This window comes from Rhizophagus irregularis, chromosome 2 (genome assembly GCF_026210795.1).
Source record: "Rhizophagus irregularis chromosome 2, complete sequence".
NCBI lineage: Eukaryota > Fungi > Glomeromycota > Glomeromycetes > Glomerales > Glomeraceae > Rhizophagus > Rhizophagus irregularis.
Window position 1 is genome coordinate 2,665,894 of NC_089430.1, and position 25,084 is coordinate 2,690,977.

The 25,084-nt window shown below is 26.4% G+C and overlaps 4 protein-coding genes across 4 annotated transcripts; 2 read left to right on the forward strand and 2 right to left on the reverse strand.

Moving 5' to 3' along the window:
* Positions 1–1,487: 1,487 nt before the first annotated feature.
* On the forward strand, positions 1,488–4,483 carry OCT59_011944 (uncharacterized protein; the record flags this gene model as incomplete). Its single annotated transcript, XM_066134123.1, has 21 exons — positions 1,488–1,674; positions 1,839–1,874; positions 1,936–1,989; positions 2,065–2,121; positions 2,211–2,315; positions 2,407–2,415; positions 2,488–2,526; positions 2,594–2,647; positions 2,720–2,776; positions 2,869–2,973; positions 3,067–3,075; positions 3,152–3,196; positions 3,389–3,430; positions 3,504–3,575; positions 3,649–3,705; positions 3,776–3,805; positions 3,882–3,935; positions 4,012–4,053; positions 4,126–4,179; positions 4,284–4,343; positions 4,434–4,483. 21 exons carry the CDS (start codon positions 1,488–1,490, stop codon positions 4,481–4,483), a joined length of 1,218 nt encoding a protein of 405 aa, XP_065989418.1.
* A 3,366-nt stretch (positions 4,484–7,849) lies between these two features.
* OCT59_011945 (uncharacterized protein) lies at positions 7,850–8,397 on the forward strand (the record flags this gene model as incomplete). Its single annotated transcript, XM_066134124.1, has 4 exons — positions 7,850–8,018; positions 8,114–8,125; positions 8,202–8,243; positions 8,324–8,397. 4 exons carry the CDS (start codon positions 7,850–7,852, stop codon positions 8,395–8,397), a joined length of 297 nt encoding a protein of 98 aa, XP_065989419.1.
* Positions 8,398–11,990: 3,593 nt separating this feature from the next.
* On the reverse strand, positions 11,991–12,224 carry OCT59_011946 (uncharacterized protein; the record flags this gene model as incomplete). Its single annotated transcript, XM_066134125.1, has 1 exon — positions 11,991–12,224. One exon carries the CDS (start codon positions 12,222–12,224, stop codon positions 11,991–11,993), a length of 234 nt encoding a protein of 77 aa, XP_065989420.1.
* Positions 12,225–12,332: 108 nt separating this feature from the next.
* On the reverse strand, positions 12,333–12,596 carry OCT59_011947 (uncharacterized protein; the record flags this gene model as incomplete). The annotated part of the gene is made up of 1 exon (XM_066134126.1): positions 12,333–12,596. One exon carries the CDS (start codon positions 12,594–12,596, stop codon positions 12,333–12,335), a length of 264 nt encoding a protein of 87 aa, XP_065989421.1.
* Between the last annotated feature and the right edge of the window lie 12,488 nt (positions 12,597–25,084).

The following is a 25,084-nucleotide window of genomic DNA, read 5'->3' on the forward strand; positions in this document are numbered from 1 at the left end:
TTTGCTGAAATTACCAAAAAAGTCGGAATTGTTTTAACTTGTTTTAGAAAATGAACTTACCAAAAATACACAAATACAAGTTTTTTGATAAATTTAAAATTACTTTTCTTACTATTTTAAGGAATTTCTCACAAGAAATCCGTCCTAATTTTTTTCTTTCTTTTTTCTTTCTTTTTTCTTTTTTTTTGTAGAAAAAAAAAAAGAATAAAATAAAATGACATCCATTAGAAAAGAATTAATTGTCGCTACACTTAATAAAATTGTTTCCTTAACAGATTATAAAATTTATAATGACATAAATAAGCGATATGAATTTCAAAAGAAAACAATCCTTGATGATAAATCTCTTACGAAAGTTGAACGGATGGAGGCGATAAACTCATTGACCATATATTATGATTATCAAAAAGTTCTTTATAATAAAGGAACAAAAAGATTGTGTGAAGAATGTCAACAAATTTGTTTTGCGACATTATATTGTGAACATTGTGTTCGAACCTATTTAAAAAATAATTTTTCAAATTGGACGTCCGGAAATTATTATATTGATGATTTAATACAAAAATGTCAATTGGAATCTCTTCGCCCGGATCAAATAATTGAATGGATACCATATGATAATTTACAAAATATTGAATACATAAGTTCTAAAGTTTATTCGGCAGATTGGATTGATGGAAGATATTATATATGGGATCCTGAGTTGGAACAATTAAAAAGGTTCGGAATGCATAAAGTGATACTTAAGAGACTAATAAATGTTAACAATGCTAATGAAAATTGGTTTGAAGAGGTATATATTTTTAAATATATTCTTTGAATTTTTCTAATAAACTTATTAACAAATATCTTTAAAAATTCTCTAGGCAAAATCAAATTTAACTATAAGTAACAAATATTCAGGAATTGTTAGATTTTATGGTCTGACTCAAGATCCATCAAATAATAAAGATTATATGCTTGTTATGTATTTAATGGATAAGAACTTAAAAAGTTATTTACAACAACATAAATGTACATGGAAAGAAAAAATAGCCGTGGTATATGATATAATTGAAGCGCTTTATAGGATTCATATTAATAATGCAGTTCATCAAAATTTACATTCTGGAAATATCTTGTACTCACAAGATAAGAATTTTTGGTATATAAGTGATTTTGGATTTTGTGGACCTGCTGATAAATCAACAAATTATATATACGGAAATCTTCCCTATATAGCACCTGAAGCTATGATGGGAAAGGGATATACTTTTGCGTCTGATATATATAGTTTCGGTATACTTATGTGGGAAATTTTATCAGGTCAAATACCTTTTAATGATCATGAACATAATTATGATCTTGCAATGAAAATAGTTAACGGTATTAGACCAAAGATTGTTTCAAGCATTCCATTAAATTATGAAAAATTAATGAAACAATGTTGGGACGCTGATCCATTAAAAAGACCTAATACAGCAACCCTTCGTAATAAGATCAAAAAAATGTGGGGAGATTCTTATAATGATGATAATGAGTTTAATACTTTAGAATATAATGATTCATCTCAACTTTCTCAAGTTAACTTAAATTCAAATTCAAAATTAAGTTCAAGTTCTAAAATAAGCTCATTATCAGCTAGTAAACTTTATCAATTTGAAAATTTGCCGGAACCAAGAAATGCAACTGAAGGTAAGATAATAATGTATAAAAACTTTTTATATAAATCAACTATTAACTCATACTTATTTATTAATATCAATTTAATTAAACACAACAAGAAGGTAAATAATCATTATGATAATTACTTTAATACTTTAAATATAATAACTTTATGTACATTTTGATTTTTATAGCGTTTCATAGTAAATCTTATGTACCAGTTGATAACAGTAAGTTTATTTGAGTTAACATTATAAAAATACATTATACTTATCCGTTTTTCATCATTAGTGAAAGAATTTGATAATGACCCGATAGAAAATCAAGATGATTCGGAATCCAAAAGTACTATAATGTTTGAAATTTAGATCTATTTATTTAATTTATTGGTTTCTAATAAAGACATCTTTATTAAAATAGGTATTGATAGCGTTAATGAACCGTATAATCATATATCAAAATCGAATGTTGTTGAAGGTAAATAATATTGTAAATTAATTAATTTTGTATTTATCTTATTTTGGTAAACTTTTGAAATGTATAAAATAAACCTTACTAATTTTTAGACGAGAATGAAATATACAATAATACAGATTTTCATTCGGAAGAACAAAATAATATGGAAATTCCTGAAGACAAAAAAGTTCCGGAATCAGAAAATGTGATTGAAGGTAAGTAAAGACGTTTTATTTATTAAATAATTAACGAATCATTTAATTTATAATATGTCCTTGTTATGCTTTCTTCATATTAAATAAACAGAACAAGAAGGTAGATAATAATAATAATTACTTAATATCTCTTTAAATATAATAACTTTGGTTAATATTTTGATTTTTATAGCATTTCATAGTAAACCTCATGTACTACCAGTTGATAACAGTAAGTTCATTATGAGCTGACATTATAAAAATATATTATATTTATTATTATCCATTTTAATAATTAGTAAAAGAATTTGATAATGACCCGATAGAAAATCAAGATGATTCGGAATCCAAAAGTACTATAATGTTTGAAATTTAGATCTATTTATTTGGACTTTCTAATAAAGATACTATCTTTATTAAAATAGGTATTGATAACATTAATGAACCGTATAATCATATCATAAAATTGAACGTTATTGAAGGTAAATAATTTTGTAAATTAATTAATTAATTTTGTATTTATCTTCTTTTGGTAAAATTTTGAAATTGTATAAAATATCTTACTAATTTTTAGATGAGAATGAAATATACAATAATACAGATTTTCATTCAGAAGAACAAAATAATATGGAAATTTCTGAGGATAAAAAAGTACCGGAACCAAGAAATGTAACTGAAGGTAAGATAAAACCGTTTTATTTTTAAATAATTAACGAACCATTTAATTTATAATATGTCCTCATTATGCTCATTCTTCATGTTAAATAAACAGAACAAGAAGGTAAACAACATTAATAATAATTACTTTAATATCTCTTTAAATGTAATAACTTTTATGAATATTTTGAATTTCATAGTAATTCATAGTAAACCATATAATTTTAGTACACCGGTTGATAACAGTAAGTTCATTTTAAACTAACATTATAAAATACATTGTATTTGTTATTGTTTATTTTTTAAAGAATTTGATAATAGCTTAAACCATTTAAAAAATCAAGATGATTTGGAATTTACAAGTATAATTAATATTTGAAGTTTGAAAGTCTATTTAATTGTAAAGCTTTTCTAACAAATTATCCTTTTAAATTTAGATATTAATAATGAGTTGATATTAAAATCAAATATTATTGAAGGTAAATAATTTTGTAAATTTAATAAATTTAATGATTAAGTTTTGTAATTATTTAATTTTATATTATTTTCTAGATGAGGATAAAAACTTTTGTTTAGAAGAGCGAAATGATATAGAACAACATAATGATTTGGAAATTTCTGAAGGTATATAGATTATTAAAAATTTATTGAAAATTTTGAAATTATATGATTGGCTTAATTTGATTAAATTTGTTAGATATTTTATTAAATTCATTAATTGTCGAAAATTTAACCAAATCCAATACAATTGAAGGTAAATAAATATTTAGTTTTATATAAATAACATGAAAAAAAGTATATATTAATTACAAAATTTTGTTTAGATAAACAAGATAATTTGGAAACTCCTAAAGGTAAACATGTTTTTGTTAAGTTTTAAAATTCTAAAGTTTACAATTAGTTTAATATTTATATTTAAAAATATATTAGTTATTGATAACTTTAACAAAAGTGAAAATTTAATGAAACCAATTATTATTAAAGGTGAATATAATATATATATATATATATATTCTTTTTAATTAAATAATAGTTAATTTTTTATTTTTATTTTTTAAAGAAATTGATAAATCAAATAATCAATTTGAAATAATCGAATATAGTAAGTTAATATTTGTTTATATAAAATGTTAATTTGATCTTTGATTTATTTAACAATTATACAATTTATTAGATGAAAATACCAAACCAAATTTAGAAAATCAAGATTGCTTAAATATTTATAAAGGTAAAGATGCTTTAATTTAATATAATTATTAATATTTAAAATATATATACTGTATATGTATGTATTCTAAAAATATATTGATTGATGTTTAAATTCATTTATAGATGAAGTTAAGCAAAAATCAAGAAACTTAAAAAATCTGAAGAAAAGATTTAGTATTATAAGTAAGTTAATAATATTTTACTTATAAAGTTGTTTTGATTAATTATATTAAAATATAAAAATTTTTTTTTTTAAAATGAAACTAATAATAGAACATATTAAAAAACTACCAAAACTGTTAAAAAAGAAAGGTAAATTGTAAACTAACTCAATTAAATTAGTTTTAAAAAAAAAGTTTTGGAACCATTATCCTTCAATAATTCACTTGTAGTCATTGTAAATTTTGTTTTTTTTTGTAAAAAAAAAGTTTGTTCAAACACTAAGTAATCTTAGTTTGTAATTTGAACAAAAATAACGATAAGTAAATAAAGTATATTAAATATTTTATTCATTTGTTATAAATAACGTATGTTACTGACTTGTGTTTGATAATATCATTGGTCTTCATGGAATTATTCAAAGTGTCTATCGTAATGGTAAATTTTTTTATCAATCCATGTATTTAGCAGGTATCTAAATTATTCCTTATATTTGACAATAAATGTTTATTAGTTTAGTGACAATGTATAATAATTTGTAACATTGAATGTTATTCAAAGTGAATTCATATTTATGATTTCGTTCTTTTGCTTTGGTTTAAGGATTATGTATATACAGTATATATTAGTTAAAAAAGATTTTTAAAAGCCTTTCCAATAAGATATGTATTGTAGATAATAGAATTGAAAAAAAGGGAAAGGGAGCTAAAGAGCGAGATTGTATATTGAATTAACGAAGAGTAAAAAAAAAAGTTGATAAGCTTAAAGAAATGATAGATTTGTTTCCTTTCAAATTTAACAATCCCAACATTATGATTAATACCTTGGTTTAGAATAAAGATTATATGTAAATACTGCTTGAATAATTGAATAAAAAACTTCTTTTTAAATAGAAACCTTTTTATGAGAAAATTATAATATGGAAAAAAAATAATTTTATTAAAATCGTCATTTTTGCGCGAGAAATTATCAAATAGGGAAAGTGACCAAGAGTTAATTATTATATCATAGTAATTGGATGGAATAAAAAATATCGGCCATTCTGAAAGGATGAATTATTATGCATGGCTGATCTCCCAGAAATCCTCCAGAATGTAAACGGAAGGGCTTTGAATATTCCTTTCTCAATGAACTCATATTGTCCTAAACCCTACGCATACGTTACTTTCTCCTCAGAACAAGCTAAATGGAAATATTCAGCTCTTTCCCATTCAAATTCATGCCTAATATTAACGGTTTTTTATAAAAAAAGCAAATAATTAACGCGTTATTTATATACATAACCAATATATTAATCCCATCTTAAAATAACGGTCTTACCAAAATCGGCATGAATACCTGCAAAAGAAAATAAAAGCAAAAGTTTCTAATTAATCAAATTCACAAAACCATAAAAAAAATTTTAGTTGTCATATTCATGCACAGTTAATTACTGTATGTTTTTTACTTACCAGTTATATAAATAGTTTAAATTAATTACTTTCATCCTTTATTTTAACTAACTTTTGGCTAATAACTTAATTTTTTCTTCTTGCATTTTTTCCAATTATATATGCAGTAAACAGTATATTCGGTATAAATATGCTTTTCGTTACTATGAGTTATGACCTATTGGAAAATATTAAAATATTAACGCTTAGATTGCGTACTTTAACTTATTATTTAAAATTGAACAAAGTTGGGTTCTATTGATTTTTTGAAAAGGTGAAGAAAACGATGCAACCAATGCATTCGTTGTGTTTTTGTGTCACAAATGTGATTTGCCTCTTTTTTTTTTTAAACAAATATATTTTACGAACGTGTTTTGTATGTTAACTGAATTGACAGATTTAATAATATATGCAAGCATATTTAAATTTGAAACGATCATATTAAACAATTTTTTTCAAAAAAATAAATAAAAATATTCATAATTTTATAGATACATACATAATATTTGTGGTGCAGGCTTCTTTGGATGTAAAATTAATAATTTTAATAAGCCTTTTTTGCATGACAATTCAAAAAAATATTATTTTCTTGATCTTAAATTTAATTCGGCCAAAATTAAAAAAAAAATCTTCGCCTATAACTTGTACGACAGACATGACAAACTGATTGGCGATTGGGCGTGGGAGAATCTCGGAGTTTTACAACCGTAATCATATAAAAATTCCGGTATTTTTCGTTATCTCATTATTTTCTCTCTTTGCAATTTCAAAGTTAACATATTTTTCTTTGGGCAAATTTATATTAATTTATTATGGCTACTATTAGATATGAATTTGTTTATGCTGCAATTCAAAAAGCTGATACATTAATAGATCCTAACATTTGCAATAACTTAACGAAACGATATGAATTTATAAAACAAAAAATTCTTGAAAATGAATCTCTTACAAAAGATGAAAAATGGAAAGCAAAAAAAATAATAGAACAAGATCATGATTATATTAAAGTTATATCTAATGAAGGAAAAAAAAGATTATGTGAAAATTGTGCTTTAGAGTGTTTGGCTACACTATATTGTGAACATTGTGTTCGAACCTATTTAAAAAATAATTTTTCAAACTGGACTTCTGGAAATAGTGATATTAATTATCTAATACAAGTATTACAGAAAGAATCATTACATCCAGATAATATAGTTGAATGGATACCATACAATAATTTACAAGATATTAAATATATAACTAAAGGTGGATGTTCTGAGATTTATTCAGCAATTTGGATCGGTGGACATTATATTGAATGGAATTCTAAGGAGCAACAATTTAAAAGATCAGGAACTTTTAAAGTAATACTTAAAAAATTGGAAAATGTTGAAAATGCTAATAGAAGTTGGTTTGATGAGGTAAATAATTTAAAAATATGATAAGTAATTTATAAATTTTTAAAATGTGTAACGAATATTATTTTAAAAATATTTATAGGCAATATCACATTTAGCGTTAAGTAACAAATTTCCTAGCGTTGTCAATTGTTATGGTTTAACTCAAGATCCAACGAATGGAGATTATATGCTTGTAATGCAATTATTGGATAAAGATTTAAGAAAATATTTACAGTATCAACATACATGGGAAGAAAAAATAAATATAGTTGTTAAGATTATTTCTGCACTTTATAACATTCATTTTTATGAAGCGGTACATCGAGATTTACATTCTGGAAATATTTTATATTCACGATATAATGGTTCTTGGTATGTAAGTGATTTTGGATTTTGTGGGCCCGCTGATAAACCATTAAAAAGTATATATGGAAATCTTCCTTATATAGCCCCTGAAGTTATAATTGGAAAAGAATATACTTTTGCATCTGATATTTATAGTTTTGGTATACTTATGTGGGAAATTTCATCAGGACAAGCACCCTTTAATAATTATGAACATGATTATGATCTTGCGATGAAAATTGTTAATGGTATGAGACCAAAAATTAGAACAGAAATTCCATCAAAATATAAAGAACTAATGAAACAATGTTGGGATGCTGACCCATTAAGAAGACCTGATGCAAATACTCTTAATGTAGAAATTCAAAAAATGATGAAAGATATTTGCAATAATGATAATGCAAATGAATTTAATACTTTAGAATATAATAATTCATCTCAAATCTCTAGTTCAAGTTCGAATTTAAGTTCAAGTTCTACGTTATCAACTAGTAAACTTTATCAATTTGAAAATTTACCAGAACCAAGAAACGCAACTGAAGGTAAGATTTCAATATAAAAAAGCCTTTTTATTATTTTTAAATAAATAATTATTCAAAAATTACTATGTTTAATATTTTTATATTAATATCAACAGAAGAACAAGAAGGTAAATAATAATTATGATTTGTACTTTTATGTCTCCTCACATAGTATGGTAGTAACTTTAAATAATTTCTTTATAGCATTTCATAGCCAACCTTACGATTTCGAGATACCTAATAATAGTAAGTATATGTAAAATAACATTATATTATTTATATTAATAATGGATATGCTTAATAAATATTATCTTTTATTATATTAGTCGAAGATCTTGATTCGTCTAAAGATCAAGAGGAACTTATTAAGGATCTAAATAGATTAGAATTAGATAAGTAAATTCTTGTAGTTTCATTTATAGCAATATTCACATAAATATGATTTTTTTGTGATGCTTCCGCCCCTAGCTAACATTATTAAGGTTATACAACGGGTGAGAAGTACTAGTGTGTTATAGATCCATTAAATATCATATTAAAACCGTTAGTTTTATTATTTTGTGTATTATTCTTTGAGAATTTTATTTGTTAAGTTCGTCAATATCGTGACACCATTGAGAAATAGAGATTGATGGAGAAATCTTCTACTTCTTGAATTCATACGATTTAATATTTGTGTGGTTATTTTATAGATAATTCAGCTAATTGGTTGAGATTTTAAAGCAATGTTTTATATTTTTTTTATATTTTTTTTGCGTGTAATAACTTATTTTTTTATTTTTATTTATTTAAATAAATTTATTTATATATACTATTATACTTAAAAAATCATTCTTTTTATAACGTGATAATACATTAACTTATTAAGCTTTTTTCATCAAAATATATTTATTGGAAAAACTGAACTTTATAATGATTATTCAGTTAAATCCTAAATTATGAAATATGCAATCAATAGCGAATAAAAACTGCCATAACGTTATATAACCGTGCGCTATTAGTATACTATGATCAAGGAATAGATGCAATACGTGACCAAGATTTGTTGAAATTACTAGAACTCCTAAATAAAAAAGTCCAAAATGTGATCCGATACTATTGCAAAAAATAATGATTGAACTAGTTGTAAAAATGATTTGTTTGATAAATTTCTAAGATGAGTTTTAATACCTTTCATATATACAGTGACACCTCTATAAGTGCACCCTCTATAAGTGCACGCACTATATAAATTCTCTTTAAGTGCACGGTGGGCCTGGTCCCAACTTATAAGAGCTCTTAATATTTTACTCTCTATAAATGCACACCCTCTCTAAGTGCACATTCTACTATTTTTTTACTATGGTCCCAAGGAGGGTGCACTTAGAGAGGTGTCACTGTATAACTGTTTGTTTTATAATGAATTGACATCGGGTTTTCTTCAATCGGATTTTCTTTAATGTTCGGATTTTCTACTATAAAACATGATATAAAATTATGTCTTTAAATTTTGAAAGTTATCAACTTATCATATTTTATATCACAATGAAATAAATACAGTAAAAACTATTTTATTACAATTAATTTGATTCATTTTACTACGATTCATCACATTTACGTGAATTATTTTATAACGCGTCATGAACATAAAATTACAAAAATCAAAATTTCTGCTAATTAGTTACTATTAAAACAGCTTATCGCTTATAAACAAATGTCAATTATAAGGCAAAGCCGCAAAGGTTGTTTCATAGTTTTTATTAAATATCTGAGATTTTCTTTAAAAAATTTACTATTTACAGTTCAATCTGACGACATTAATTAAATTTGACTTACTTCACCTGCTAAAATACATTTATTCATATAATTATTGCAAAATTTTCACTCCCGGCAATAAAATCTGATGTTATAGTTTCGATTTCTATTGATAATTGTTTTCGAGTTTCAGTTGATGACACAAGCTGTGGAAAACTAAAATCATAGATTTCGTAATTGTTAAAATCAGCTAAAGATTTTGTAAAAATGTAAAATTCCGTTGTAAGTCAAGAATTTGATGTAAATTATGAATAACCATTACTCAAGAAAACCACCTTATTTTAACAATATTTTAAAATTGCAAAAAAAAAAAAATATAGATTGACTTAACAATTCTAGCCATTAAAATAAGGAATCTCCTTTGCAGTCGATGTACAATACAATGATTATAGGACAAATAGGATTTAAAGTTGCCAACCCATTTCTAATTCCTATACACAGGCGATCAGATTGATTTGTTATCTGATATATCAAGATATCCAATATATCAAAAAAAACTTCTTATACCGGATTTTATATGAAAATTATGTTAGGATCCGGCGTATCAAGATATACAGAAAAATAAAGCTATTCCCAAACTTTGATTAAAATATTAAAATAAAAAAAAGAATGGTAAAATTGTATGCAATATTTATTTGTAAAGAATTTCGGTATAAAATGATTAATTTTAATTCTGGTCAAAAATCGGCTGGGAATTAAGCATTTTTTAAAAATTACAAATTTACAATAATATAAAGGTATGCTAATAAAGGATATATTACCGCCGAATTTGAAAATTTTGATATATCAAGATTTTTTGATATAACTGACATAGAATCATAAAATCCGGTATATCGCGATTGTTTTACAGCTGTTTTCATAGACCTGGAACAAACTAAATTTTTGAACCCGATCCGCCAATCCGCCGAATTTATACATGAAACCGAAATTGGTTAATTTTGACCTCCAAAATGGTCGAAATGGTCGAAATGATTTCGACTTGGGCCCCTCCAAAAGTCGAAATGGTTACATCAAAATTTATTATAACCGATTTTGAACCAATGTACAAACGAACCGACTCAAATCGCTCAATCAGAACTTTTCCCATTCCTACTGCTTGATGCTCCGAAATGTTATCAATTTCCTCAAACAATGATTCGGCAGAAGCAACTGGGATATTATTTTTTCCCTATATTAATGAAATTTACTATAATGTTAATTAAATTTAAATACATTATAAAACTTTTTTTAATTCTTTTTATTATAGCAAGAAACCTAATTTGATATAATTTATTTATCATATTTTATTATTTAAAATATTTACTTACATAAAAAGAAAACTAAAACAGAATAAAATAAAGACAATCAAAAATTATAAAAAATTTTGAAAAAAATAACTCGTCAAATATGATTGACTCGGCAAAAAATGTCATTGTTACCACTGGTTTTTGACGTACAGTCAGGTAGTAACAGAAAGAAATATAAGGATTGGTTAATAATGATAGGGTAATATGACGATATATAACAAGCGATAGAATAAAAGTGTATATGAATAAACGATAATGAACGATAATAAACGATGTGATAAATTGAGGATATATCGGATTGTGTATGTATTAATAATAAAAGGTATACGGATAATCAATGATGTATACCGAAAAATTAACAAGTGATAATAAAAGACAATGATAATAAACGATAATAAACGACAAGGAACAATAATAAACAGTTTGATAAAACGTGTATAAGAAATTCAGAAACAAATCGGCAGTTTCATTCGTTAATCAACAAAATACGATATTACTGCCTCTGTCGGCGCTCTGTAATATCCGTATATCTATCTTTTAACTTAATAAAAACCACACGGACTGTACAAACTACAAAACTACAAAAACTACTCTCTTCCACCATCGGTCCTTTATATATCATTAAAAATCCGGTGCGAATCTGACTGAATAGATTTGCCACCCGGCTCCCGGCCAAATGTGTCGATTGGTCGTATTTGTCTATTAAGCCACCTTTAATTCAGCCACTTTCCCACCGCTAAGCTTCTAATCATTAAATAACTAAAAATATCTCTATATAACATAACTAAAAATAAACTAATAATAAATAAAAGATAAATAAATATATATATATAAAAAAAGAAAAATATATATCCCGTGACATCATCGTAAATTTCACCAAAATTTACATCACATCCAATTGTCAAACCCTGGATTAATCATTATTATTCAAAGTTAATTCGTTTAAAATTCTACTTTTTGCTCGTTCAATAAAAGACATTGATCTGCTAACTTTGTTGGTGTAAAGGTATTCAAGCATGGCAGAAATTGTAATTGGGCCATATTTTGAAATTTTAATCCGATGTTTTATTTGACATGTTGAGTTATTATCCATAGAAGGCTCATTTTTAACCAGAAATGTTGAATCGGACAAATGATCTGATAACATTTTCCTAAAATATTCGGATCTTTTGGAAAGTATTGAACTACAAACATAGAATTTAAAATTTTCACCTTGTACATCAAATTCTACGTCAGCCGATGGAAAATTAAATAATTAATCTTTCCATGCGTCTATAAGATCCTCTGGAATATGTTCAGGACAATGTGTTTTGGAAATGTTGCTTTCATTATATTCAATGTTATCAAAATTAGCTCCAATTATCAATTCTCCATTTCGAAGTAAACATTTTCTAATTGTATAATGAGTAATATTCATTTCTAATTTCTTTTGCGAATATATTAAAAGTTGAATGTTCTCTCCAAATAATTTCATCTGGGTTTGCAACTTGCTGTAAAAAAAATCCATAACAGCAGTCATCGGCTTCAAAAAATATTATTCGCCAAAAAATATTATTATTTGTACTAAAAATAGGGGTATGATGATTTTTTATAAACGATCTAGGTAAATTTACTTGATAGGTTAGTCTTGAAGTTTTTTGGGACATTTTTTTTTTTTGGTATTTTTAGATCAATCCAAAAGAGCTCTTTTATAACATTTTGAGAATCTTCGTGGCTTGTCAATAGAAAATGTTACTTCCCGGAATTTATAGCCTCAGAGGCTCAATTTAAAATTAATGAAGTGTTCCGAACGGGTCGGGTCAATTCGGGTGAACAGATTAATCAATCCCACTTCAGCCCACCATCAAAACATTACATAAAATATGATCTCTTCTTTTAAAAAATGTCTCAAAATATTACACTAAATACATGGTTAAAAATTTTAAGAGAATGGCTTTGGTTGGCTTTTAAAAGCAAATTTTCCGGTTAAAATCGCGCTTGCCTATTATAAAAAATAGAATAAATTAATTGCCCCGCCACTCAACGGTACAAAATGATCGGCAATCTATAATTAAAGAAAAGTAAAAAAAAATTATTTTTTTTTTTGTTATTTTGTTAATTTGGGAAAGAAAATATTATTTGTTTTAAAAAAAAAACTCGTAAAATTTGCAAAATTCGTGTATAAAAAATCTCAACTTAACTAAAATATAAGGTGGAATGGTGATTTCCACCAAGGTAAACTTGTTAAATTTTATATCGAATGATAAAAATTTTTTTTTTTGTGGCTTATGTGGCTTATTCACGTTTAATGTTATTGATTAGTTAGTCGTCGTTAGGGATAAAATCGGCATCAAAATATGCCAATTAACGTAATTCATATAAAATCTGCGCCGAATCTACAAATTAATTTTGTACCGTTGAGTGACGGTTCCGGCAATTAATATATTTTGACATTTATTTTATTGCGAGAATGAAATAATCTTTATACGTGAGATTCTTATCAGATGACCCTCCTTGAACACTTAACAACTGAAGCCAATCATTTTAATCAACCCAGCAATCGTTTATTCGTTTGGTATTTATCCTTTCTGACTGTATACAATAGCTAAATATATAAATATCAAGACACTTTTAGTTTTCGTAATAACCTCAAGAGAATTTTGCGTTGATTATCACGTATCACATGATTTTGTGGTTACGTAATTAAATAAGTAAAAATTAATATTTAAAGACATTAAGTATTTTATTTAAAATTTTAAACCGAAAATCACCTTTAAAAAAGTTAAAATTATTTTAAAAAAGCGAATATTTCATAATTCAATTAATTTACTATCTTATCTACGGAGTAAATCATCGTATACTTATTGTGATCTTTCAAAGTACGTGGATTTGTAATTTGTCTGTCATACTTATTAATACCAGTTAGTCAGTTACTAAATTTTTAACACCCTTGAAACTCGTCCAAACTGCATGTAAGGTTTTGCCCATCGTTTATTCCAATATTTTCTTATTCTTCCACAATTCTCAATGCTTCACGTAGCAATCTTTAAATAATCGCACTGTTCAATCGTCGTCATGGTAACTTGTTGAATTTACAATTGTAAATTGGGTAGGATCTATCATTATTCATTAAATTAGTTATGTTATTTAATACATTATCTAAACAAAAAAAAAAAAGAATTACGTTTGCTAAGTATGCATAATATAATAGTACTATTTACTTTGTTTGAATTAGAAAATGGCTTTTTGAATTGATTCTTCAGCTAATAAAAATATATTTGTATATATTCCTTGTTGAACTTTGTGAAAAAAAGAAGGATTAATTGTAAATTCAGAAGCATTAATTAAATGCTTACAAAGAAAAAATTGATTTTTTAAAAGCCAAAATAAAAACATATTCACTCAGTAAATATTTATTATTAACAAGGAAAACGTCCTTGATAATCGAAGGTTTCAAGACTTTTTATCGCATCACAAATTAGAATCACAAATTAGAATCTATTTATCAAAACATAACTGCTTAAAAACACGCCATAGAATGGACCATATGACCGTCCTACCAGTTTAAAATCATCAAAATTAGTGGACTGCCTACGCCCAGAGATTTATCCATTGTGAATAAAATTATTATTAGTAATTAATTCAGAAAACAATATTAAGATATAATACACAATATTATTAAATTAAAAGGAAATTAATTATTCTCTAATTCTATATTACTAGTCCGTTTTAAGAAGTTACACAAATTTTAATATTTTATTGTGCATCGTCACGTTGGGATGGCAGATTAATTGATAAGCTAAATTTTTAAATTTTGGTTCTAATTAGCATTTAAACAAATTAAAGGCTTAAAATAATATATTATAACATAAAAAAATAATGTGATATCACTTTTTTTGAAAAATACTCTTTTTTCTAAAGAGCTGTGCCCAAAAGTAATATTTTAGTAATATTTTATTACTTTTGTAACGAGACATTTTGTGTACTCTTTACGTAGAAATATATAGTCTTTCATTACACTTCGGACTAATAACTGTTAGGATCAACTTAAAAATGGAACAAAGTGACTTCACCCTTAATATCCGAAAACAGCCACTCGGGAAAAAGATACGATTTACGGAAGAAATGAGTAAAATTCATTTATTTGGATTTTTTTTTCATTTGGTATTTAAAATTATTAAATGACAATAATGTCAAAATAATTGTGTTGTTATATATTGTTATAAATATTCTATACGTTTACAAATGATGGCAATATTACTAAGTAAACGGAAACCGTCGCTATCTGTAATCTAAAACGGAGTAAAATCACGCGTTACAAAAACAAATAAAATTGTGTTAAAGGAAAAGCAGGGGAAGTTTAATTCAAGGGAAAGTATGAAGCGCCGTACTTAACATGAAAACAAATATTTATAATGCGTGATGCAGGGGCGCATTGACAAAATAATTGTCACGGTGAGTCATAAATAGTAATGCGTTAGATTGTTACATTGAGTTCAGATTTTTTTTTATTTAAAGACAAGCTTTTTCTTACACTTTTTTTTTTAATAAAAATGTTTTATGAAATAAGTAAGGGTCACAGAGTCATTAATCTTCTACTAAAATGTATTATTCCGTTAACTAACTTTTAACTTTTTATTTAAGCTGATAAATGCTCGTATTTAGAATGTGTAATTGATGTAGAATGCTATTTTTGTAAGGCGTGCTATAGTCATTGTACTTGTGGTAAATGTAAGTAAAATTCTTTTATTCTCATAATGACTCTGCGACTCTGTGACAAAAATAAGCATAATATAAATTTTTATAAGTAAGTTATATAATTTCTTTGATTATATCAAATATTATAAACACTATAATAAACATAATAAAATTACGAGTTCAATATATGTGATGTATTATTTATTATAAACTGAAAATTTCATTCTCTGGTAAATGTAAGTTGTTTATTTCAATTCCCTACTTTAGACATACAGTATGTATTATGTTCTCTATAACGATCCTTCGTCATAAATATCTTTGCAGAGTTATTTAGAAAAAATTAAATGAAACATATAAAATCTATTCTTTTAAACTGCCATTCACCATATTGGCAAACTCACCCTCTAATAATAGAAAAAAAGGTAACCTATGATTAATGAATGGGATCATAATCATAAATCTAAAATCGGGTGGTAACGAAAAATATTAACGAGTAACGAGTAAAGTAGAAGACTAGTCTCTATAAAATAAAACCCGTATTTATCTTTCACTCCGGAAGGAGTGCTACACGTAAATACTGTAAGGTGTAAAATGATGGCGGCCAAAAGATTTGCATCAACAAATACCTCAACGTCTGGGGTAAAAAAATTGCCAAAAGGAACTTATTTTAGTGTAAATTTATTTTCTATTCACATGACGTTGAATCAAAAATTACCGATGCATTACTTTTGATCGTGACTAAAATGACCTAAAATCATTATAGTATAACTTAAGTTATTGTTAATTTCACTGTTGAAAATTTTTTATTTGTGCAAATAAAATCAATTAATTTTCATTACTGTAATAATAATTAAAAATTGCAAATATAAAAGCGGCCAGTCGGGAGAAATTAATAAAGATCGGCATAATTTTTTGATTTACAATATGGAAATTGATACCGGGTCAACTCGGGCAAGACGGGCATCTACCTTGTGAATTAACCAGATGCAGGTGCACTGACAAAATAATTGTCACATTGAGTCATAAGTAGTAATTGAATTGATACGTTAAATTCCGAAGGATTGACAGATTTTTTTTTTTATTTAAGACAAACTTTTGCTTGCTTACTTTTTAATAAAAATGTCTTTATGAAATAATAAGGGTCACAGAGTTATTAGTCTTCTACTAAAATGTATTCCGTTAACTAACTTTTTAACTTTTTATTTAAGGTGTGTCAGTGCCTATATCAGTGCGTGCCCGCCGCTCGCGTGCTCGTATTTGTGCTCACATGTTGTGGTAATGGTAAGTAAAATTTTTTTCTCATAAATAATGACTCAATAACTCTGTGACAAAAAATAAGCGTAATACAAATTATGTATAATACTCTTATAAATCCTATATTATATATATTTCTATCATTATAAAAACTATACCCATATATACAATAAACATAAATTTTTTTTTATTTTATATTTCATCACGTTCAAGTATTTTCAATAAATTTATAAAATTATAAAGTTCAAACCATGTAATGCATTGTTCTCTGGTAAAACGTACATTAATTTGTATACCCCTAGAATCGTACTGTCGCAAAAAAATTTTAAATTTATATTAAGCATGTCACCCCAGAACTAAAGTCTGCAAGCTGATTGAATTGTACCACACATATGAAATTACAACCATTTCATTTAACGCAGTTCTTTTTTAAGTTCAATTTAAGACATAATGATTTTTATACAAGTATATCTTTTTTTTTCTGCGAGTTGAATTCATAATCATTTGTATTCTTTGTTTCAGGCACTTTCAATAACATGCTATCCTTTTTACAATAAAATTTACGATTCGATTAATATAGGACCCAGAAATATATATATAGGGGTCAGGTGGCGAAAAATTTTTTTACTATGAGCTGTACGCAGAGACTTTTTATATGAGTAGTACGCATAATTGACACCTGATATTGAAAATCCTGCAAAAATACGCAAATAAAATTTCAGACATTTAAGTTATTAATTATTTTATCATGGCTTCTATATTATTTATAAAACCAAATACTAATGTGAAAAAAATAGAATTTACCATTTTTTTAATAATATTTTTCTAAAATTTCACTTTTTAACCCTTAGAAATTTCTTTCAATTAATACTAAATATTACAATGCGGTTAATTAAATAAATACAGTAAATATATTATATATATAAGATTAGCCAAATTTAGGCCAAAAATACGCAAACTAATTTTTTACATATAAAAATTTTGATAAAAAATACGCAATCTTGATGACCTAACTATAGATGAAAAATCTAAAATTGTACGCAAATCAAAACTTTACTCCGTCTAATTCCACTATGATGGCGACGCATCTGTGTACCCTACCCCTGTATATATTTCTGGGTCCTATTAATATCATGATAGTTGTTATTTATAAACCGTAATTTTTGCAATCCTGTAAAAAAAATCGATATATTCCGTCTTTTTTCCGGCTCATATATCCGGAATTAATAACCTTATATCCCCGGGTCACTTGCAATGTATCATGGTGATGACTACCAAGTTGTATCTAATCGTGAAGCTGGATTAGATCGTGCTACATTAGAATTTATCGAATTATTTACATTTTCCGTGAATGGATCCGTGAAAGGCTCATTTTACGGAGATTTTACAGAAATAACGGATAAAATTTTTTATAGGGAATCAGCATGATCTTTTTCTCACAATTAATTTCTTTCCACCAGATCAATGAAATGAATAGTAATGATTTTTTGCGTTGGAATTATAAGAGCTTTATTTCTTATGGTTAAGTATGCCTAGATAAAATTATATTTTTTATACAGACTATAAGCACACATTCATCCTCAATAAAACGTGTCATAATATTATTAAAATGCTAATTACAATTTGTGTTCTAATTATTAATTATACAGTCCGGGGTGAAGCGTAGGACAATTTACTGTACGAATTAATTTTGTGGTAACCCATGCCTTAACTTTTCTATGAAGCCGTACTGATCAAAGATCCCGGGTAGTTACCCTGGATTTTTCATTTTTGATCAGTATTCAATGTCAATATTAAAAAATTTTTTTTGGATCACGATATGACGATAAAATTTGGAATTATAGATAATTATAGATGTAAGAAATTTACCAATATATGAAAATATAGTAAGTTTAAAAGTTAAATAGAAAGGAGAAATGGGTTATAAAATAATTCTAACGATATTAACATACTCAGTAGTTGGTCGTTGGAGAAATAGTTATATGATCTCGTAGGAGATTATAAATTCTCTGACATTACTAAATTTTATGCTGATAAACTTTTTTTTTTAAGTATCTATTGTTATAAAAGCCACCAACAAAAAATATACTCTTCTTTATTTTGATATAAAATAATTACTTTTTAACCTAACTTTTTCAAAATAAAATACAAAAATTCTCTTTCTAATCTTTATTGGTAATTTTATTACAAATGAGTTAAAAGATTTTTACAATTTTAACAATATTAGATATCACAATGTGCGAGTTTATAAAGATAATTTTTGCATGCAGGATTTTTGTTATAACAAAATAGGATAATAAAATACCTTTCTTAAATAACTAAAAATTTGAGATTTTAATAATAAAATTCATTTTTTTAAAATAATAATATTTAATTATCTTAATTATCTGGCCTCCGGAATTTATTTTTCTATAAAAACTATTCCTTAAATTTAGAAAGATTTCTTGTTATGTCAAGTTATTATTGCCTAAGGTGAAACATGAGAATCTAAAAAATAAAATATATATTAGAAGACTCGAGTACTCTAAGTAAGCTTTGTAGAAAAGACAGATTCAAGCCCCCATGCCTACTATCAACTGACATTAACGATATATCGTGAGTGATCAAACTCGTGCAGAGGTACTGTCACATTGATAATAAGACATGAGACCCACCACCAAAGGGAAGGGCCCCACATACAGAAGTCTGCGACATAGCTTGAGATATTGTTTTTCTCATTAAAGGTAACCAGACTACTAGAAGAGGAGGATAACCGAAGCACACTAGGTGCACAAATCCCTTATACATCCCAGCTTAGTCATTTCCACTTACCAGGATAACAAAAAAGCCCAATAAATTATTCCATTTACTTTCAAGGCTTTTGCAAGGAAGGATAACAACAAAGGTGATATATGTATTTATTAAATAAAACATTAGCTTTCAAGAGTTATAATAAGTATTAAAGAAGAAAATATTATATTAAAATAAATAGAAAAAATAACTTTTCAAAACTAAAGAGTTTAATATGCGATTTTATAGATAATTTCTTATCATGGGAAAATCATTAAAATCAAATACTGTGAGTCATTGTGATTATTATAATGTAAGATTGTTTACGCGTTAGCACATCTGAAATGTGTGTCAGGTTGACGGCGCAGTGTGGCGCAGCGATTTTTCCAAAAAAATTAAATTGCAATTTTTTTTATTTAAAATAAAACCTTTAAATTACTGCACTAGATGTATTTTCGTCCGCTCTGCAAATTTACTTAGAGTATATACGGGCGATTTAGAAGGCCATTTTCGAGTTATTTAACAAAAACCGTTTTTTTGACAAATCCAATTTTGGAAATGATCGGCAAAGACGATAAAATCAGTTGTTATATACTAAAGTCAAAATCTACGTCCAAAACCTCCTTCCGTTTATAAGTGAATTTTGTAAAACAGATGAAAATACATCTAATGTGTAAATTTGAAAGCATTATATTAAAAAGAAAATCTTCAACTTAGATTTTTTTGAATTACTGCGCCACACTGCGCCGTCAACCTGACACACATTTCAGACGTGCTACGCGTTATATCCATTACGCGTATACGGCGTATATGCGTATGTTGGTTACAAATCGGTTGTATCACGTTTTTTAGATGAAAAAAAAAATAGATTTATTTAATAACTAGTGAATTACCAATTTAACTAACATGACTCCCATCCCTCCCATCCCTCACTTTGGCCATAACAGAGACATTTATCATGTGACGCAATTCTTAAATGTACTGTACAATACTACAATTATTACTGTTGATAAATTTTCTTTCCAACATGATGTTAAACATACTTTCAATATAACGGAATTCTTTTTTCCTTGGAAATAAAAAATCATCTTTCTTCATCTATATTTCGTTAATAGTCTAAAGGAACTTTTTCACAGTGATGCCTTCTCATAATGTCAATTCCAGTCTGAATATCAGATTTATTGAATTAAAGTTCCCATGTACCATTAGAATAAAATTGTGATTTAGGCTTTTTTGTGTCACTTTCATTGTGTGTCATCAAATAATAAATTTTTTAATTTTGGTCAATAAATTAGCGAACGCAACAAAGAAACACTGTGCAAAATTATTTTTTTGATTAAATGTTTTTTTTTTGATTTTTTTTTATTTATTACATTTTTGTAATCTATAATGCACATGTCTAATAATTTAACATGTTACCTTATTTCATTTGTAAAATATTTATAAATTTTTATATTTAATTCATATAATATTTGTCGATGAAACGGTTGTCGATCACATATTGTTATAGCCCAATTTCCTAAATGCTGTGATGCAGTTGGTCTATTGGATGAAACATTGTAACAATAATCTAGCGAAAGCTCGCTTGTATAAGTTGTGAATCATGAGGTCTGTCACAATAAGGGTGTACACCAGCTGATAACATCCACATGATCATGCCGAAGCTGTATATGTCAGACTCTTTAGTTAATGTATATGAGTATATCCATAAAAGATTTCAGGAGAAACGAAGGGTATTACTCCGTAAATTTGCTTAGAACATATTTATTTATCAACAGGTCCATGTAATCCTGTGTCTGTAATTTTAGCATTTATTGAATCCATTTCGTTCTCAACCAGTATGTTCCCTCCATGTAAATTTCTGTGAACGAGACCGTGTTCCAAAAAAAGAGCTCCCATTGATTCGTCAAGATACGAATATAAATTCCCATTTTCATAATATCTCATAACGACGTAACACGATGTCGAATCTTTAGTTATTCCAGCGTCGTATCACGCAGAAATTTCATCTATAGCGAACTTTTACTTCCGACTAACTTATGAAAATTTTTGTATTAAATATAATTTAATATAGCAAATTGAGATGTAATAAATTGGAAATTAAAATAATTCTACCATCCGAAAGTGCGATCATTACGGTCACGTGCTCTTCTTGTATCATAATTTTTTATAGTATTTTTCGGTTAATTATCCGTGCCTTTTTGTTTGGATGGATCCAACCTCAAATTAATTTCCTGAATTATAAATAAATACGATGATCACGACCCGGGATTTAATACGCATTTTTCCCCTTCCAAAATTAAAAAATTTTTAAATATTATCATGGCCACGATTATTACTATCGCCGCAATTGAAAGAGCTGTTACATTATTAGATTATAGCGTTCATTATGTAACCTAACCAGTGAACATGAATTTCTAAAGCAAACGATTCTTGATGATGAACCTCTTATGATCTTGCAATGAAAATAGCTTATGACATGAGACCAAAATTAGATCAGAAATTCCATCAGAATATAAAAATTTGATGAAACTTGGAATGCTGATCCATTAAAAAGACCTGATATAGATGATACTCTTTATGATGAAATCGAAAAAATGTGGAAAAATTCTTACGATAAAAATTATACAAATGAATCTAATATTTTAGAGTATAATCAAAATTTTCAAACAAATTCTAAACTAATACATGTAAGTTCAAGTTCTAAGCTACTGTACTGTACATTTCAATAGAAATGCAACTGAAGGTAATCTTAATATATAAAAAAATTTTTTTTTATTTTAAACTGAATAACTATTAATTTATATTATTGTTCAGTCGATTCGATTAGGAATATGCGGGATTTATTGATCGATATTTTATGAGACCTCCAATATTGAAATCAGTATTAGTAGTATCAAATACTTATGGCATAATTTAAGCATTTTGGTCAAACGAAATTTGCTTTTATTGAATAATTAAGTTGTTCAGCAGGTATGGAAATATCCAGATATTAATTTTTATGATTATTGAGTAAATATTCATGGAATTATTATTGTTTCAATTTTACAGAATAATTTTGGCACTTTATTAAACTATTTTAGTTTATTTGTTTATTAAAACTTTATAATAAAATATATATAAAACATTTTATTTTAATTTGAAATGCGATGTTAAAATATTAAAAATATTAAAATTTTGGTTCTTGTTATATTTGAAATTAAAATATTTTTGAAGTTCTTTCTCTTATATTTTTTCGCGCGAAACAGCAAATTGAGCAAAGAAACCTTGTGGCTAATAATGATCGGATGTGCCACATTTTGGCCCAATCATATTTAAGAAAAAGGGGTACAGCTAACGTTACCACAAAAAAAAAAAAGCACTGTGCGTCACAGTGCTTTTTTTTTGGTAACGCTAGGCGGCTAGGGTATTTCAAGGTATCACCACTCCAGTACAATATTCAGCCATTTCTAATTATAAACAACGATTTGATCTACCAAAATAATACAACACAATAGTCTATGTAGTTAATGCGGTTCAGAATCTTTTTTTTTATTGTGAATCTGTTTATTTACTGAAACAAATTAAACAAAATTTAAAAATTTATTATTCGATAACGTGCTGTACCAAAATAACACATCACAATATTTTATGGTAGATTATGCTGATTAGAATCTTCTTTTGTATTGTTCGATAGCATGTCGTACGCCAGTCTTTATTAAGATTACTAGTAGGTCTTACTAATATGCAAATTAGAACTTATTGTAATAATCTAAGGTAGGTTATTTGCACTGTTGTTTTTTTGGAAATTTAAAATACGAATCCCACCCACATATTCTGCGTCAGAAAGATAATCACAAGTATAGAATCGCCCAGAAAATAATCATTTGTACCATTATTTTTGGAAAAATAAAATACAAAAAGATTAGCCCCATTAACTGGCGTGTCAAGAAGTAATATGATGCTCAACATATATATATTCACCTTAACTACTAATTATTACAACAACTATCCAACAAAATGCGCCATTTAAAACGTCTTCTCTTTGGAATTATTCTCTCGTCATCCTTTGGTTCAGCTTTTTGCTGACGAATATGATCCTAGACAAGATGTGTTTGATCAAGTAATCAATGCGCTTGTTCCTATACTGATAGTTTTTTTATTTGGCACGAAAGGATCAGAAGATAAGGAAGAACCGGAACGATCAACCGAGGCAAATTCGATAAACTCAAAAGGTTCAGACGAAGAAAAGGCAGAACTCAAGTTAACGGTCAAACAAACCTTTAAAATAGTAACATCCAAACTAACCTTTAAAGGAGTTTTCGAAGACCTTCTTTATCTTTCATCATTATACATTCTACCAAGTATAGTATTTTATAAAAACCACGAAAAATTCGCAATTCCCCTCTGGATTCCAATCCTTTCTGTAGTTACAACTGGCGTTGTTATCATTTTAGTTGTATTATCTCTTTATAATTTTCTTGCAGCTTCATCTTACTCAATGTTAAAAGAGTTCATATTTGATTTTCTTGTTCATATATTTGCAATCATTAATGAAATTTGTTTCATATTTTACACCAATAATACCCCTGCGAATAATATAAATTTAGATTAAATAGAAATGATCGTTATAGGAAATTTGTTAGTTTAGTTTATAAAGTAAAAATCATAGAGGCTCCGATAGTCCAAATGTTAAACATTGCACTCCTTTCCGGCAATGACTATTATTGGACGAAATCAATATTAGCAATAAATATAATTTTCCTCTCAAGGGTTGCAGATTGTATTAGAGAACCAAGTATTGATGAACGAAATCCCAGCTATATAAGTGTTTCGATTTACATGGCCTTTAAATATGTATAATAGTTTCTCTCTTTTCAGTTTGTATATTTTAATCATCATTGTTATTTATTGTAGTTTTATGATAATACTAAATATGAGATATATTGATATTATTCTGGAAGTTAAGCATTTTTTTGAAGTTTTGAGAGTTAAGTAAAGTTGTTCGAAAATGTTGTAAATTACATGTATTTTTGTTTTTGATATTAATGTTTAAATAATTTTAATAATAAAAATGCAAAGTCTTAATATTTTGTAAAAAATAATGTAAAGACCTCTTTTTTAAAGTTACACTTATTTATTATATTAATAAAGCTTATTAAAATACATAAATTTAAATGCAAGTAATATAAATTTTATTAATAAATTACATTATATGTCGCCAAATTGATTTTTTGTCCCAAACAATACGATGTTGGAATAAGATATTCCTCATTTGGATAATCACAATAACAATTTTGGTTTAGTTTATTATTAATTTGGTTAGTC